Source organism: Postia placenta (assembly GCF_002117355.1).
Source record: "Postia placenta MAD-698-R-SB12 unplaced genomic scaffold POSPLAscaffold_17, whole genome shotgun sequence".
NCBI lineage: Eukaryota > Fungi > Basidiomycota > Agaricomycetes > Polyporales > Adustoporiaceae > Rhodonia > Rhodonia placenta.
In genome coordinates this window covers 525,106-541,774 of record NW_020169848.1, presented here as the reverse complement: position 1 = coordinate 541,774, position 16,669 = coordinate 525,106, and the positions used below count along the sequence as shown (strand labels likewise).

At 60.5% G+C, this 16,669-nt stretch overlaps 6 protein-coding genes across 6 annotated transcripts; 1 reads left to right on the top strand and 5 right to left on the bottom strand.

The window, feature by feature from the left end:
- Positions 1–1,330: 1,330 nt before the first annotated feature.
- POSPLADRAFT_1049906 (hypothetical protein) lies at positions 1,331–3,662 on the bottom strand (the record flags this gene model as incomplete). Its single annotated transcript, XM_024479867.1, has 5 exons — positions 1,331–2,155; positions 2,217–2,674; positions 2,741–3,170; positions 3,232–3,331; positions 3,583–3,662. The coding sequence occupies 5 exons, from the start codon at positions 3,660–3,662 to the stop codon at positions 1,331–1,333; spliced, it is 1,893 nt and encodes a 630-aa protein (XP_024334491.1).
- Positions 3,663–4,935: 1,273 nt separating this feature from the next.
- POSPLADRAFT_1155848 (hypothetical protein) lies at positions 4,936–5,344 on the bottom strand (the record flags this gene model as incomplete). Its single annotated transcript, XM_024486993.1, has 2 exons — positions 4,936–5,123; positions 5,188–5,344. The coding sequence occupies 2 exons, from the start codon at positions 5,342–5,344 to the stop codon at positions 4,936–4,938; spliced, it is 345 nt and encodes a 114-aa protein (XP_024334490.1).
- Positions 5,345–6,551: 1,207 nt separating this feature from the next.
- POSPLADRAFT_1081105 (hypothetical protein) lies at positions 6,552–7,115 on the bottom strand (the record flags this gene model as incomplete). Its single annotated transcript, XM_024482997.1, has 1 exon — positions 6,552–7,115. A coding segment is annotated over one exon (564 nt), but the record flags the coding sequence as incomplete, so codon positions are not given.
- Positions 7,116–10,967: 3,852 nt separating this feature from the next.
- Positions 10,968–11,486, top strand: POSPLADRAFT_1041594 (hypothetical protein). The gene has a single exon (XM_024477939.1). The coding sequence runs from the start codon at positions 10,973–10,975 to the stop codon at positions 11,240–11,242; it is 270 nt and encodes an 89-aa protein (XP_024334488.1). The 5' UTR covers positions 10,968–10,972; the 3' UTR covers positions 11,243–11,486.
- A 173-nt stretch (positions 11,487–11,659) lies between these two features.
- On the bottom strand, positions 11,660–13,168 carry POSPLADRAFT_1156067 (hypothetical protein; the record flags this gene model as incomplete). The annotated part of the gene is made up of 1 exon (XM_024487027.1): positions 11,660–13,168. The coding sequence occupies one exon, from the start codon at positions 13,166–13,168 to the stop codon at positions 11,660–11,662; it is 1,509 nt and encodes a 502-aa protein (XP_024334487.1).
- A 1,362-nt stretch (positions 13,169–14,530) lies between these two features.
- POSPLADRAFT_1155755 (hypothetical protein) lies at positions 14,531–16,666 on the bottom strand (the record flags this gene model as incomplete). Its single annotated transcript, XM_024486980.1, has 10 exons — positions 14,531–14,632; positions 14,743–15,003; positions 15,071–15,166; positions 15,235–15,310; positions 15,372–15,516; positions 15,572–15,695; positions 15,753–15,874; positions 15,927–15,977; positions 16,057–16,492; positions 16,547–16,666. Coding segments are annotated over 10 exons (1,533 nt in total), but the record flags the coding sequence as incomplete, so codon positions are not given.
- Between the last annotated feature and the right edge of the window lie 3 nt (positions 16,667–16,669).

Sequence of the window (16,669 nt, the reverse complement as noted above, 5' to 3'; positions counted from 1 at the left end):
GCACACGAGGGGGATGATCCTCGGCTATGATTCACATCACGAAACATCAGTGTCCTTCTCCCAGACAAGGGCCTGTACAGCAGGTCGCATAGCGTCTTCGAGGCTGGACAGGTATTGCCCTTTGACTGCTGACCATGGCTGCGCTCCCTTGTATGCTCTACAGCGCCCCAAGAGCTCCTCAGCTATGAGCCTGCGCAACATCAGGTGGCAGGGTTCCGCCGCCATGTGAAGGAGAGGTATGGCAAGGGGGCGTGTATTGTGGTAGTAGACGTTATTTCTAGCGGTGAAGTCGCGCTCGCCAGATTGGAACAAGAGCCGGCAGTAAACTTCGCCGGTAGGAGGAGAGCAATGGAGGGGGTTATATTAGTATAACCAGCCATTTGTCCCTGGTGAAAAGAGGTCATGCATATTGCATGACCGACACGGGTGTCGAAGTCGTAGGTGAGGAAGATCCGAAGCATGAAACCTTTATGGACATTGAGGCTTGGAACCCCCGGGTGACGCTTCCACAAACCTCGTATGCAGGTTTGTCACGGCGGACAAGGAGCTCGCGGACATAGAGGCAGATACCTGTCCCGAGTAGTTGCACAAGATCAGATGTGTTAGACGTTGATGTTGTGGACTAAACGTCCGAAGTTTGTTGGTAGAGTGGCATATCATTCTTCGTACGAGTAAGATCTACGAGCGAATGCTCTTCAACGCTCTACGGTCATCGGTGCATTTAGGTTCATCAAGCACCCCCAGAGTATATTAAACTCACATCAAAACTACCGCGGTAAAAGTTCGTCGTACCGGCAGCCGCCCGTCGCGTCTCTTTCGCCATGGTACGCGCGAGACCAGCTGTAGCCAATACAATGTGTGGTCTTAGCGTGGTCCAACTTGAGATTGAATAGCTGCAGAGCTTTACATTCGACTCGGGTCGAACTACTGACGGATACATTAACTGCAAGCAGCGAGAGATGTGTACCACACAAAGAATACTTACTTGATGTACCTCATGTCGCGACAGTCGATGAAGGCGACCAGGAGTCCGTTCTAGAGATGCTCCCTATCAAATCGGCGTCAGTGACCTGCATCGGTATACGATAACAATTTTGGGATTGAACGTCGATAACCTGGAAAGCGCGACACGATACATATAGATTTACACATCCACAATGGCACGCGAGGATAGTACACACAAACTACAGCAAGAGGTCCGTGATACGAACGGGATCGGGATGCGTGCGGTCAAAATGCATGGCAAGAGGAGAGGAGTAAAAAGGAGTCCAGAGATACAGGCAGAGCAAGATACACCGTATGCCATATGTCGCGGAACCGCCGCTCATCATCACGCCCACGCAGAGTCGATCCACCACCGCTGCTCCGCCCCGCGCACGCTCCACTCCGCGAGCCCGTTCACGGACGCGACGTACACACGGCAGCCCGACGGGTCGAAACACGTCCCTGCCAGGTCCTGGTCGACGTCCGCAGCAGCAGCGCCGGTCTCACTCCGCCGCGGCCGCCGTGCCAGACCAGTCCCCCTTTGCGACGTGCTGTACGGCCCTGAGCTCTCGCGGCGCATCAGCAGGCCTGGGCGCGATACGCGTAAGCGCTCGGAAGGTCGAGCACTGGGTTGTTGCGCCGGGGGCGCAGGGGACGATGCGCGCGATGGCGTATGGGACGACAGGCAGTCCGACTCGAGCTCGTCGACGTCCATCTCCTCGCCTGCGTCGTCCGCCGCTGGCCGCGCCTCGCCGTCGCCGCCGTCATGGTGGTCGTCGCGGTCCAGGCGTGCTCGCAGGCCGTGTCGCCCGAGCAGCCGCCGCACGTCATCCTCGATCCGGCGATCTCCAAGCGGGGGGATGACCACGAGCCCGTCCGCGTCGTCATCGGGGTTGACGTCGTCTGAACTGCGCAGGTGATGACCTAACCGTGGTCGCCTGCTGGACGACGTGGGTATCCTGAAGGTATCCTCGAGCGCGCCGCTGAAGAGGACAATCCGCGGTGGGGGTGGTGGGAGGGACTCTGCTGAAGGGCGAGATTGTGAGCGCGGTGATATCGAGCGCGGTCGGGGCGCCAGTGGCTGGCTTGATGTTGACTCGAAGTCCGGCACTCGTATGACCTCCTCCGTCTCGAATGTACGCGCGTCGACGATGTGCAGGAGGGACGTATGCTGCCGCGAGATCAGAGGTCAGTCAAGCGCACGGAGACAAAACGCTTCAACCGATCCTCACCTCGGTGAACGTCAGAATTTCCCGCCCAACACTTGCCGGGCTGAATTTGACACTCCGGGCGCCCCACCCGGGTGCCCTTGACCAGTCCCACGGATTGTCATATAGCCACCCCATTGGTCCGAGATTGCTGGTGCTGCTCCTCGAGGGCCTGCTCTTGTCGGTCTGGATCACCTTCAATGGCTTCGTACTCCGGACGTCCCAAACAGCGACGACGCCCTCTTGTGATGCCACGGCAAACTTGGAGCCGTCCGCAGAAAAGGCGCTGGAGAAAGATGCAGGTATTGATATTGTGGACGAGTGCGACATGGAACCGTAGGGGATGGACTGCATGTACGGTGCAAGCGACAGGGTGACCAACGGCGACACCGTGATGTGCGCTCCACCCGAGATCCGGTGCAGGTATATCTCGGAGGAGTCGCCCACACACAGAAGCGTCCGTCCGTCCGGCGAGATCGACGCTGCACAAGGGAGGGTCGTCAGCACAGCCCGCAGGATAACAGTTCGCGCATGTCCTGCACACCCACAGTGGTTGACCGGAACATCCAGCCGCAGCTGGCCCGCGTCGACGAGCCGCGACGCCGCGCGGTCCTCCCACTCGCGGCGCACGGCGATGTCGAAGAACTTGACCGTCTTGTCGTTGTTGCTCACGATGACCCGCGGCTCCGCGCTGCTCTGGTGCGCGCCCGTCAGGCTCAGCGACGTCAGCAGGACCGAGTTGTTGATCGAGCCGTGCTTGATCGTGTACTTGGACTCCCACAGCTTGCTGCCGAAGCCCTGCCGGGGCCTGGGGGCGGCGCCGTCCTGGCCGCACGTCTGGGAAGAGGGGGAGAATAGCGACAGGTAGAGCTCCGCCTCCTGGCCGCCGGCCGCCAGAAGCGTGTCTCCGCTGTCGGGTAGGGTGAGCGAGGAGAGCGAGTTCGGGATGAAGCCCAGCTCGGCCAGGGGTCGATGCGGCTGCACAGCGAGTCCGTCAGATGCTGCAAAACACACGGCACAGCCCCGAACGCGCACTCACCGCGCTCGATGCGTAGATGTCGTGTTCTATAATGGTGCCGTCATGGGGGTATGTGACGACGCCCTTCTCGTGCGGGCATATCAGGACGTCTCGTAGTTGTCTGCAGATAGCACGTTAGCATGTGGCGAGGATCAGCGTCGACCCGCAAGATACGGCAAATGCAAATAGTCGTGGTCCATGAAGCCCGTCCGCCATGATGGAAACCAACGCACAGGTGCATAGGCCCACCCTCAGGCAGAAGGCAGATCTCAGCGGACGGGTGTCCTGATACCGCGCCGCCGCCGAGCCTAACGCCGCAGACGCTCTCGAGTCTCCATGGTGTACGCAGAACCCAAGAATGACAGAACTCACACATGTCCAATCGTCACCCGCGCAGGAGCGACCGCGCTGGGCGCGGGCGACTGCAGCAGCGGCGACGTACCGCGGGCCATCGTGGGCACTGCGTGGGGACCTTGAGCCTGAGCCTGAGCGACAGCGCCCCCTTGTCCTCGGACCAGGATTCAGAATAGGACCAGACCAGACCGGCCAGCACCGAACGTTCGCGCGACGAGATGGCGTCAGTTCCCAGGTTCGCCGGGAGGCGTGCGCATCCGCAGACCCGTGATGCAGAGAAAGGCAAGCTCGCAAGGGCCCCTTTTGGTTCCCGTGGGGGACCCTGTGACTTGAGCCGGAGGGAATGCGCAGGACTCGATGGGTGCGCTCAACGCCGAGGGCAGAGAACGGCCGCTGTCTCCCGCACGCGCGGTGCTGCGCAGGTTGTGGGTGTTTATATACGAGCGTCGACGCCGCGGAAGCTAAGCAGGAGGAGGCTGGGGAGTGGGGCACTGGGCAAGGGCGGCACCAATGTGATCGCCACCCTACTTGCTACCGGCACGCGCACGGTACGGTACATACAGCACCCGCCTCTTCACGTAAGGAAATATCGGCACCAAAAACACAGGCCGCATTCCGCCCAGTCCTGCCTCATGTTCATGATATATAAGCTAGCTGTCATTGCCGATGGGAGGAGTACACAATAAATAACGCGTCCAGTATCTACCAGAAATTCTAGGCTACAATCAAATGCAATGCGCGAAAACTACAAGGGGTAGGTAGTAGGGGGACACACTTCGTTAGATCAGGCACACCGCGGAAATCGTCACAGGGGAGGAGAGAGGGAGGGGGCGAGGGAGGGCAGGGAGGGGGAAAGCAAGCAAACTACTACTCGGAGGCGGAAAAAGCAAGGAGAGCGGAGACTCGGGCCGGGAGCGACGCACTGCAGACGTAGGCGGGGATAGAGTACACAACAGCATTCGCATCAGCGTCCAGGTAGGGTAGGCCATAGCACACACATGAGCGGCGGACGTGAATAGATAAGCAGACAAATGGCAAATGGTCGGGAGATCGTAACCGCAGTCGCAAGGCAGGTCAGTGTTTGTGGGCAGCAATCAACACAGCGGGTTCACCGAGTCCGCGCGGGCAGGCCGGGGGCGGGGTCGGGCTACATCATGAAGCCGCCCGCCGAGTTGGCCCATGACGGGCCGTCGGGGTCGGGCTTCATGTTCGGCGCAGGCGCGGGCATCGCCTCTGGCCCGCCCTCCTGGCCCGGCGCCGTGGTGACCTCGTCCTGGATCTTCCGGCACTCCGCGCCGCCCTCGGAGCGCACTGCAAAAGCAAACGCACCGCGTCAGTCAGTCTCAGCACGCGCGCGGCGCAACCGCAACGCTACTCACGGTGCCGGTTCAGCGCATCCATCCGCGCAAAGTTCTTCTTGCAGCCCTCGCACGGGTACGGGCGGATGTTCAGGTGCAGCTGCTCGTGCCGCTTGCAGTCGTGCTGGCGCGCAAAGCCCTTCCCGCAGCCCGGCCACTTGCACTGGAACGGCTTCTCCTCCGCGTGCGACCGCAGGTGCCCTGCACAGCGCGGAGTCAGCTACCGACACCGACGCCGGCGCGCATATCATAAAAGCCCACTCACCCTTCAGGTTGAAGTGCCGCGTGAACGTGCTCCCGCACCCCGGCACCGGGCACTGGAAGTTCGCGGGCTGCTTTCGCCGCTTCTGGCTCGCGTCCGCTGTGCTCGGCGTCGTCACGTTCACCTTCGCGACGTGCGGCGGCACGCTGCTCGTGTCCATGCTCATCGTGCCCATGCCGCCCATGCCCATGTCGACCTGCATCATCGTGCCCGACGGCGTGCGCCGCATCGCGGTCATGCTCATCGACAGGCCCACGTCCGGCAGCGCGCCGTAGCCCGGGCGCGGGCTCGCGGACGGCGACGGGTACGGGCTCGCGCGCGCGCTGCTCGCGCCGCTGCTCCACCCCGTGACGCCGCCGATCCCGGGGCGCTCGCGCGAGCCGGACGACGCGCGGCGGTGGTGGCCCTGCCGGATGGACGCGACGGTCTCTGTCGGGTGGAGGTACTGGCGGTTGGTCACGGCGGCGCGGATGAACTCCTGCTGCGCGAGCGACGGCGGGGGGACGAGCATGCCGGGGGCGTTGTACGGCGAGGAGGGCGTGCTGTAGCGGATGTCTTCCGAGCGCACCTGGCGATGGCCGCGGGTGTCTGACTTGACGCGGCGCAGGCTGGTAGCGGCGATGTCGGGGGTGAGGAAGTCCGCGGAGCGGTACTGGGAGAGGGTCTGCTGGAGGGCCGGGCCGAAGATGGTCTGCTGGGGGCCGGCGGAGGTGGGATGACGCAAGTGGGACGGGTGGAGGGAGGACTGTGGGGGCTGGAAGGAAATATGGGAGGACGGGCCCGGGAGGACATCATTCATGTTCACAGTGCCGGCGGAGGCAGGTCGCCGCCCAGCGTGAGAGCCATCAGCGCCCAGCGTCGCCCCTTGATGATGGACCATCATCGGTGCCGTGTCCCAAACGGGCGGACGTAGCGACGTGTCAGAGAGGCTTCTTGACCGTTGTGGCGCTTGCGCCAGCAGGAATCCCTGGCACGCGTCATCGGCCGTTTCACCCCCGTAGGCCATCCCCGGGTGGCCTGGCGGTGTGATCCGGGTCAGCAATGCAAGTCATCGGGCAATCGCGTGCGACACCCACCTGCGTGGTGTCCTCCGTTTGACAGATGTTGCGCCTGCGACGGCTGATCCCATCCCGCCCCGTCAGATGGTTGCACCCCGTCTGCCAATGCCCTCCAGTTAGCCATTATGTCCATTTGGACACACAACAGAGCACCTCACCGGATGCGGGGTTCTGGAACAGCACAGGCGGCGCCCGCTCCCCGCCCCCGCTCACCGGCGTCGCGGGGACAATGTGCAGTTGCGGGCCCATCGACATCCCGTCGCCCGCGGGGGCGTTGATCGTGGGCGGCGACTGGACATCCGTGTGCGGAGGAGACGGGCTCGACGGAATCACCAGCTGCGGCGGCGACTGGGGCTTCTGCACCGGCGGAGACGTCCTGTCGGCGCCCGGCAGGTGCGCATGCGCCCACGCAGGCGACTCAAAGTGCAGGTTCTCAAAGTTCTGCGCAAAGTCCAGGCGCGGCGACGCATCGTGGACATACGACGACGCCGTGGACGCGCCGCTGCGCGCGTCGTCCTCGCCGCCGTTGCTCGAGCCCGGCGAGCTGTGGTCGAACACGGCCGGCGACGCAGACGCGGACGCGGACTTTTGGTCGTACATCGGCGGGGTGATCGACACGTGCGGGAAGTTCTCGGGCGAGATGAACGAGTCGTCGAAGAGCAGGCCCGATGTGGACGGCACGTCGTACTCGGAGGGGTCGTACTCTTCGGTGATGGAGATGCCCGCGCCGGTCTCGAAGAGGCCGAGCGTGTGCTCGTCGTCGAACGGCGGGAGGTCGGAGATGTTGGAGTAGGGCGAGTTCTGGTACGAGCCGTTGTACGAGGGCGTGTGGGGAAAGTGCGCGTCCTGGTGCGCAAACTCGAACGAGTCGTACGGCGAGCCGATGCTGGGCGAGCGGTCAAAGTGGCCGCCCTCAAAGTCGTTATTGTGTCGCGGGGACTGGAAGTCGGCGGGCGCGAGGAGGGTATCCATGGCGAAGAAAGGGCAGCGGCTTTGTATGCCGGGGCAGGCTTTGTGGGAGCAGGCGGTGATGCAGTGTTTGTGTTATGCTGAGCGGGGGCGGTGCTGCTGGCAGGAGATTATCCAAGGTCTTCGCAGGGGGCGGTGCGAGCGAGGGAGAGCAGACGTACGAAGAAGACCCGCGGCCGGGAGAGAGCTCGCGTAGCCTCCGTCGCGATAGCTTTTGACTGGCGTCCCCTCCCCCGGCCACTTCGCACTCCGCTGATCCCTCTCCGGTTTCATCTCCCATCACAAATCTTCAGCTCCAAACCCTCCTCGACATCCCCCTCCGTTTCCTCCAGCTCTTTCTTTGCCTGCACACGGTGCTTCCGCGTATGCTGGATATCGAGCCCGCGGACATCGTCATTCATTCCGTGCCATGCTATGCTGCACCGCCAGTGTCTAGGGTTAGCCGGGGCTGTGCCTGACACGTGCGCCCGCCGTAGCCCGAGACTGCTACGCGCCCGCCGGGCGCCCATCCGTGTGCTGCTCGGAGTCCGGAGGGTGTGCCGGTCGGTCCCCGTCGGCACCCAAACGCTATTGTCCGCGCCTGACTCCCCTCTCGCACCTTCCCTTCCCGCAACAAGGTTTCTTCTTTGCGCACCACACAGCGGCCCTGTGTGTCCTCCGTCCACCCCCGGAGCCATCCCTGAGGCCTGATCCCCTCTGTCCGCACGTACAGTGCACACCCGAACCCGAACCCGAACCTGTAGCCGCCCCGTCCACCCCGCATCGATACGATACGATACGCCCTGCACGCAACTCCTCGCGCCACCCAGATGCAGCTGATCATCATGTCCATGTTCACTTGCCACGATGCCGACCGCGGTCGCATCAATCTCAATCCAACATCTAATTAAGCAACGCCTGAGGCCTGATGCAGGGATTCAGAGCCCTCGCGACGCTCCATGATCATCTGCATCCCGCGTCGCGCTCCGACTCCGCGCGCAAGCCCTCCGGCGCGCGCGTCACCACGGCGACGATCGGTCGGTCGGTCGGTCTACTAACAACCCAATCGACATCCAAGTCCAGGTGGTCCCGCGACGGTGCATGATGTATGTGCACACCCACAACGCACACAGCCTGTTCCTGTCCCCCCGATCGGGCGTGGCGTGGCGGTGCCCTGCTGCGCCCGGGGACCGAGAAATGCATTTCTGTTTCTGGACTCGACGAGGGATTTGCGCCTGCGCACAGCCCGCCCAGCGAGACGATATCCAGCGCGCAGCGGGTCGCGCCGGCGAACGCAGACGGGCGCGCGCGCGCGTCACAGCATCGCGACCCACTACTTACTGCAGGGCGATTAATGCACTACTTGCTGCAGGGCAGTTGACATCACTATTAATATTGACTGTGATCGTGCCCGCGGGCCCCGCCCAAATGGCCCGCTGTCCGATCACACCCCATCGGCTCGATCGTCGCCAGGGCCAGGTTGGCCGTCTCCCGATCGTTGCGCACAGCCCGCTGTGGACCGACCCGCCGGTCATCGCCCGTATGCAGGTCACACTGGCACCCACAACCCATCACAGGCATCCATCACAGGCATCAAGCCCGACACACGGCGACCGCAGGCACGCAGCTTGCAACTCGCATTTCCTGACGCTGCACTCTGAATCCGTAAGAGAGAACTGTGTTCGCCTCCCAGCGGCGTGTGCTTGTCATGGCAATATCTTCGTGATGATGATCCTTGTTCCCGTCCTTCGCATCGCAGGGATGCCTATCGCTGATTGTCGCATCGTTTCGGCGTGCAATGCATCATCATCTCAGTGGCGGCCCCAGGCTCACGTCCGTCGTCCTTCTTGTTCGAGGTGATGCCGCCGGCCGCGCGTCTGCGTCTGCGCGTGCATCAGGATTCAGCCCGGCAGTCGCGCCTCGGGGTCGCCCATGGCCAGCTGCCCGCAGCGCGTGCATGTCGCGAAAAAGAAAACACCACCGCCGGCGCCTGCCGCAAGTTTGGTTTGCGTACCGTTCGAAGGTGGCGGCCCCAGTGATCCATATGTCCGTGCGGCGACCCGTAGTATGTCCGCGCAACGGCGTCTCGCCGGCGATTGCCCCCCACCCTGCTCTGCGCGCCCACAGACTAACAGACTAGAAGCCGCGGTTGTGCCTATTGCCCGAGGCCCCGGCTTCTTTGCCCACCGTGTGCGTGCAGTACGACCGTGTGCAGATCGTCGGCGCGGGTGGTCGTCCCGGGCCCGTCTTCTCCGTCCGGAAGACAGAAGACAGAAGATCGCGCCGCGCTCGTCAAAAGCACGGTTCTTGCCCTGGCCGGCCGACCGACCGACTTTCAGACTCGGACATGGGTTCCCGCCGCCAGCCGCTTGCGATGGCGGCGTCTCCCGGTCCGTCATGTGCGCCGACCGTGGGGCATGGGTTTCTCACCACTTGCTTCGAGCCTTCGAAGTTCGACCTCAGCCGAGCCGAACAAGGAACCCCGCGCACGAAGCCTGCACACCTGTTGATCATGATCAATGTCTCCTGTCTCCTCGATCCCGGGCACGCGCGTCGCAGGCCCTGACAGCGACAGACAGCACACCGCATGCCGGGACGTGTTGATGTTGGGATGATGTCGATGGGATGGCGGACAGCGTGATACGGCTCGTGCGGCTGGCAGGCCATGCCACGGCGCGGTGTTTCAGCTCGAGTTACCGATCTCAACCTTGTTCGACGATCTGGGGCCCAGCAGCCGTGGGGACGTGATGGGACACAATGCAGGACGGCTATAGCGTGAACGCCGCTCCAAGCTCTGTTTTTTTCTTCTCGCGTGGGTTTAGCGTGATGTTGACCCCCGAGCGGGACGAAAAAAAGAAGCCGCCAGACCTGCGGGGCTCCCACCCCGCGCTCGCAGCCTCATACAATATCTTTAGTTCTGTCACCCATGCAATGCGCGATGACTTCGCTACTGGGCTTTTGGCAGGCTTCCCTGTTCCTACGACCGACTTGGAAGGAGTAGCGATATCCAAGACGCAGAGTGCGGCCTTGAGTTCCCGCTGCGAACACCGGGGGACAATTTGAAGGACGCTCGTCTCCCAATAATAGCCTGAGCGCGTTCGACGGCCCATTCCGCGGAATGTGCCACGTCGACGCCGTCTGCGCGCTCCTGCAGACAACAAGGAGTTGCCTTGTGCGGCGCGATCGGCCCCTCAGTGCGGTTTGTTGTGCGGTCTGCCGCGGCACCCTCGTCCATGACAGACAAGATGCGTGCTGTGATGTCGTCAGTCGCGTGTCCACTTTGATCACTTTGATGCTCGCCGCTCGCTGGACTGACGTGATCGCGGTCTGTGAGTGATTGAGTGATCGAGTCGAGTCGACGCTGGAGCCACGGTTTGTCGTCCTTGGGACAACGCGACAACACTGGAGCCACGGGTTGTCGCCCTTGAGACAACGCGACAACGCTGCGGGTGGCGCATCAACGGCTGAGGCGTCTCCGACTCGGATGGAGCACCCCGCATCGAAGGAAAGCTGGCCTTGCGCGCCGGCCAGGCCTCGAAACTGTGATGTCTCCCAAGGCCTGATGGGTGTCCTCCGCCGTGCAACTGCAGATGCCATGGACTCCCATCCGGACTCCGTGTGGCCGTGATGCGGAGGATCCCGGCCTCGGTTTATCATGACCCCCTCCCTCATAATCACCGCGATGAAAGATGTGCACTCCTCCGCGGCAGCTACCAGGCTTACCGGAGGGAGAGACTGGGGAGACCTAGGCAATGTTGTGTGGCAGCCGCGGGATGTCATAAATGGGTCCGATTTACGTACTAATGCTGACCGCATTGGGGTTCCTGCATTCTACTGGTGACTGGTGTGATCAGGGCTCGGGTGCTGTAGTGGTACTAATGATCTGGAGGGCGTTTCAGACCCTGCGACGTGCAACAGGTGGCGACGGACTCAAGGTTAGAAACGGCGCTACGGAGCGTGGTTTGATTTTGGACGATACTTATCGGATGAGGCTTGGGCTCTTTGACTTGAGCGCCCTATCCGAGGTGTCCAACAGGCATCTTCAAGAATGATCCTCACCGCCCTGATGGAGCCTTGTTCTTTGAAGGAGGGCATACGAACTATGACATTCCGGGCTTGAAGGCTCAAGGAGTCGCGTTGCAGGAGAAGAGCGTGCCCCCATTTTGTCAGTCACGCGTTACCTGAAATGGCGCATTGACTCTTACTATCGGCCAGTAGCATGAGTCCCTGTTTGCATTGAATTATGCACATGATAGTCATGGCAGTGCTATGAACATGTTTGTTGTACGCGCTGTGATAGTCGTTAAAGTGTGAAAGTGTGGCTATATGATAGGGCCTGGGCGAATCCGTCCAGCGCTCCGATCAGCGCCCTCAACAGGTTCACGAGCTTCTGGGGCACACTGGCGTGCATACGGATCTGAACATCAGCGCGATCAACTGGGATGCAAACTGTGAGCCAACTGAAGGGCTTACAATGATTTGTCCTCGTCTGCATCTAGGTTCAGGTTAGGCAATCTAGAGCAGGCAGCGGGTATCCCAGCGCCTGGTCGTTTGTCGCACTTCACGACGCGCACTCGAGACAAGAGCTGTGTATTGTGGGCGCACAGCGCCTTCCCGTCGACGTCACAGTCCGGGAGGTGTTCGATGACCATATCATATGGGCCCAATTCGTCGAGGAGAGCTTTGAATTGGGCGAGAGCACCCTTGGCTGCGGCCTCAAATTCGACGAAGACATGGATGGCTTTGAGCTCTGGACAGTTAATCGCTCCTTGTTGGTCGCGCTCCCGCCGAAGTACTTGGAGAACATCCCTCAGCTGAGTGCTTGTCACGTGGATAGAAGTAAGACCAGGCAGCTCCGTGAGGAGAGTCCTGAGGTCCTGCACGAAAAGCACCGACGCTGAAAACCATAGCTCCTTGATCGTGGCCATCGGCACCATCGCTGACAATTCCGATGTCCAGCTCAAGTGACACTCCGTAAAACTCAGTCGATCCTTGAAGAACGAGATCCCGGAGTCAGTGCCTGCGACCAATGCATGACAGTGCGATACGAGAACTATACGATAAAAGTGTGGACTTCCGAGCATTCGCGCGCAATCGATCTTCTCAGAGCCACGCTCCCAGTCGTGAAATTGCACCGCAGCGGTGGGGCTAATGTCGAGTCGTGGAACAATGGCGGCGAAGTGGTCCCAAGAGACGCGGGAAAGCACGAGCGCGCGCAAGTGTGGCAAGGAGACGACACTTATGCTATCAAGATCCCCAAGATCCCCAAGATCCCCATCTTCGGGGCACTGAAGTACCATATCCTGCAGTACAGGGCATCTTTGGAGCCAGAGAAGGACACTGGACATATCCCCCGAGTAGGACCTGAGGTGAAGACGTGTCAAGTTCTTGAAGACTCCAGAAGGAACCCAAGTGCACGCTTCCAGCTGAAGTATGCGGAGACATGGTGAGTAACGAGCGAGCTCTGAAAGATCCGTTTGCGAATTTTCACCGGTCAGGCTGCCAAAATCGTCCCACTCCAAAGTCTCCAATATACCCAAATGGACGAGGAGTTCTTGATGGTTCCCTCTAAATGAATTCCATTTGAGTGATCGGATGCGATTCGATTTGAAGACTAGCTCTGTGTGGTGGCTGAGGGACCCAGCCACATGCAGAGTGATGGGAAGACGACCAGAGCGCTCGAGGGGAAGGTGCCACAATTGTAGAGCTTCCGAGTCGGGCTTGCCTGTCGCGTCGAATGCTGTCCAGAGAGACGGAGTGCGCTGCGCAACGTCACGCCAATGTCGACAGATCAACTGCAGGTGCGTAGCCTTCTGAAGACGCAGCCCCATGTGCTGCCACCACGACTCACTACCTTCCAAGGTACCTGGTGGAGGCGCAACGTGGCTCTCGAAGATGAGACTGAGTAGCTCGACCGGGAGAGCATTGATAGGAGATTGGGCATTCATTCTGGTCCGGATAGGCAGTACAAATGACATCAGCAAGTCATGAGATTCTTGGAGCTATATCATTGCGATGAACAAGCATGAGTGTGTATGAAAACGCAAACCACATACCATGTCAGCGCTGTCCCCGCCATGCTGAGCATCTTCCATCCGAAGAATCAAGAGAGATATAGCGTCCCTCAAAGACGGCACCTTCTCTTTCGGCATCGCTGTGGTAGACGCGTTGAGTTGCAGCGATGCGAGAGGTGGCGCCATGCTAGTCAAGTCACGGCTCAGAACTTTGAAGTCCAGTTTCCAGTCGTTTCTTGCCGAATATCGAGTAATGCAACAGGTTTAGGGTAAGTAAGATGGGCCTGGAGGAGAAGTGGACAGAGAGAAGCAGCAACTTGAACGTGTGGCCGCTCAGAGAATGAAGGAACCATTGGCGCGCGCACGCCAACTGGAACTCTTCTCTCCGGCTAATGATCCGAGATCCTGCGTTGTATGTAAGATGGAATCGCACTGCGTCGTGATTGGTGGATATTCGATGAAGCCTGAGCGACTCTAAAATAATATCTGATTTCATCTACCTCTTCGACTCTAAAGTGCAACGCGAACTCACTGCATCGGTGATCTGCTGTCCGTTATGGCGCAAGGATCAACCGGCGAGACAACATAGAGATAAATACGCTACCGTATGAAGGGAAACGACAACGGCCGTTAAACACCTGAGCATCATGCACAGTATGCATAGACTGAACCGGGTGCCCGGGCGTGAGTATCAGTATGGAAAGGGACGCGGTGCGAGCTGTAATTGGACCTTGGAAGTAAATGCCGAAGTGGCCTACTTACGTCGTAGTACCACCGTGAGGAGTGGCATGCGACACGAAGTCACTGTAATCTGCCACCACCAAGCTCAGCTCAACCCAGCCCCCAGTAAGTTCACGTTGAGGTGTTTGAGTATGCTAGCAGTAGATATACTTACTCTGCACGGGAGAATCATTCTGTTGGCGTAGATCAGTGAACCAAGCTGCAGCGGGACGCAAACGGCTCATCTTGCAGAGCTCAACAGGAGCGGCAAGTATCACTGCTGATGGTTCGTCTGCTTCGAAAATACGGTCAAGGCAAGGTGGTGTTTAGCACTTTGCAGCTTGAGGACGGGCTTATAGCGATCATGATCTGGCACAACTCTGTATTTCTTCGCAATTGTTAACTTTTTATTTTTCCCTGCGTTCTTGAGTGTAAACTGGTCACTGCGTGCTGGCTCCAGAAAAGGTGCCTGCGGCGGACCGGAGCTCTGCAGGAGGGGATTCGTCTAGGTCCTACACCGCTGCTCGTCGTGTCGTCATCGCTTCTAGCAAAAGCACGCGCGCGGGACCACAGACTATCTACGCCCGCGCACCACGCAGCCCCTCCTCACAACTCCAGGATCGCAGAGACGTCGCCCAGCACGAGGTCCTTCAAGTTCCCAAAGTTCGGCGTTCCGAAGCCCGTCACCGGGTCCCACCCGACCGTCGCCTGCATTGAACAGAACGCGTCGTCAGCTCAGCACACTCGCACCCTCGCGTCGCCTTTGCGGCAGACAGCAGCAGCAGCAACAGCAGCAGTAATAGAACACGGCCACTCACGTTGAAGCCCTCCGTGCCGCAGCCCGGGTTGCTCCCGCCCACGATGTCGTTGAAGCCGTCCGGGAAGACCGCGCCGATCGCGTACAGCAGCGGGTTCAGGAACCCGAGCGGCGCGAGCCCCCGCGCGAGGCGCGCGTCGTTGAGCAGCGACACGAGCCCCGCGAACGTCGGCGACGCGGCGGACGTGCCGCCGATCTTGCGCTCCACGCCGCTAACGAAGAGGTTGAAGAACTGGCCCTGCGCGGCGACGTCGGGGTACGCCTGGCGGGGCCATGTCAGTGTGTCAGTGGGAGCCCGTCTAGGGGACTGCGTGGGCTTGGGTACGTACTCGGCCTGACGGGTTGTAGAGGCCCGCGTAGGTGCCGGGCACGAGCTTGCTGAGGTAGGTGTCCACCGCGAGCGCCTGGTAGGCGGGGCGCGAGAACTGTGTATCCCGCACACGGTGAGCGACGTCTAACGCGCTAGTCAGGGACAGGGTCTCATGGTGCTCACGTAGTTGCTGAATCCGCCGCCCGAGATGTAGTACACTTCCTCGGGGATGTACCACGTCGCGCCGACCGAGGTCACGCTGTGGGTCGTACGCCACTTGATGAGACGGCTGCCACGCCTCGGGGGACGGTCTGACTCACTAGGGACAGCTGGCAGGGAAAAGGGGTATGAACTTGGTCTCGTTCAGGCCGTTGTTGGTGTAGCACTGCTGCGTAGCCGGGTCGGAATCGCCGTCGCCGACACCGTGGTCGCCAGAGGCGAAGGACAGCGAGACGCCTCGGGCTCCTGCGTGGTGAGACGGTGAGCAACGGCCGCTAGCTGACTGAAGGGAGCACCACACCGAGCTGGGCGAAGCTAGCGCAGACACGCTTAGCATAGCTTTCGGGAACTGTTTGCTCGTCGTCACCGTAGCTGGTGGAGATCGTCTGCGGCGGGCTGGGGTCGTTCAGAATATACTCCAACCACTGACATAGACATCATCGTGAATATCTGCTGCCCTGTCGATGATGCTCCAAACTCACATTTGCATACGGCTCATTCGAATTAGTGGGATTAAGGTCGTCGGGAATGAAGGGCGGACTCCCTCCGGTAGTGTAGAACGTCCTCGGAGTGGGGTACGTCAAGCCAAATGCGTACTGGGTGTCTGTACAGCCACCATCAGTCATGGGGGTGTTTTGGGTTCCAACTTGACATACCAAGGTTCGCCTCGATTCCCGCCGCATCAGGCGACTGGTCGTTTGTCCCATCTTGCGGGGAACAGATCGCCGTCAGCTTCCATCACATCAATCGACCCGGACGATCCACAAAACTCAAACTCAAACTCACTGTTGATATACACAACGTCGAACGTCGAGTCCGCCGCCTCGGGCACGAACGCCTCGTTGAACAAATGAAAGTCCTCCAGGTTCGCGTACTGGCCGAGATAGCCCGTCACCGCGAGCTTGTTTTCGCCCGCGGCCGCCGGCACGTACCCAACCGCGTTGTAGAGCTCCTTCAGGCACGTGGGCGTGATCGACGCGTTGCAGCTCGCGTTCACCTGCCCGTTGTACGCGGAGGGTATCGAGATGTACGGCGCGTCGGTCTTTATGGCAGCGGGCGCGTCGCCGGCGAAGTGGTACGTCGCGGCGTCGCGCCTGAAGCGCGCGAAGGACGTCGTGGGCTGCACGACGTCGACGTGCGCGTGGAGGTGCTCGGGGAGGCTGTAGGAGGTTGTGCGCACGAGGGCGGCGCCGCTTGCATCGTGGACCCAGACGTGATATTCCTTGGTTACATGATGAGTCCACAAACGGGCATCTGTTGACAGAAAGAGACCTACCGTCTTCATCATTTCCTCGGCCATAGAGACCGGAATTCGGATGGTAACCCAATCCTGAGCCGGCGAACGGGACAGCGCGTCCGATGGAATACCATGAGAGGCAAGCCATTCGTCGACGAGCTG

What these genes read in the sequence shown, in the direction of transcription:
- POSPLADRAFT_1041594 (XM_024477939.1), top strand. Translation starts at nt 10,973, where the DNA reads ATGGGTCCGATTTACGTACTAATGCTGACCGCATTGGGGTTCCTGCAT.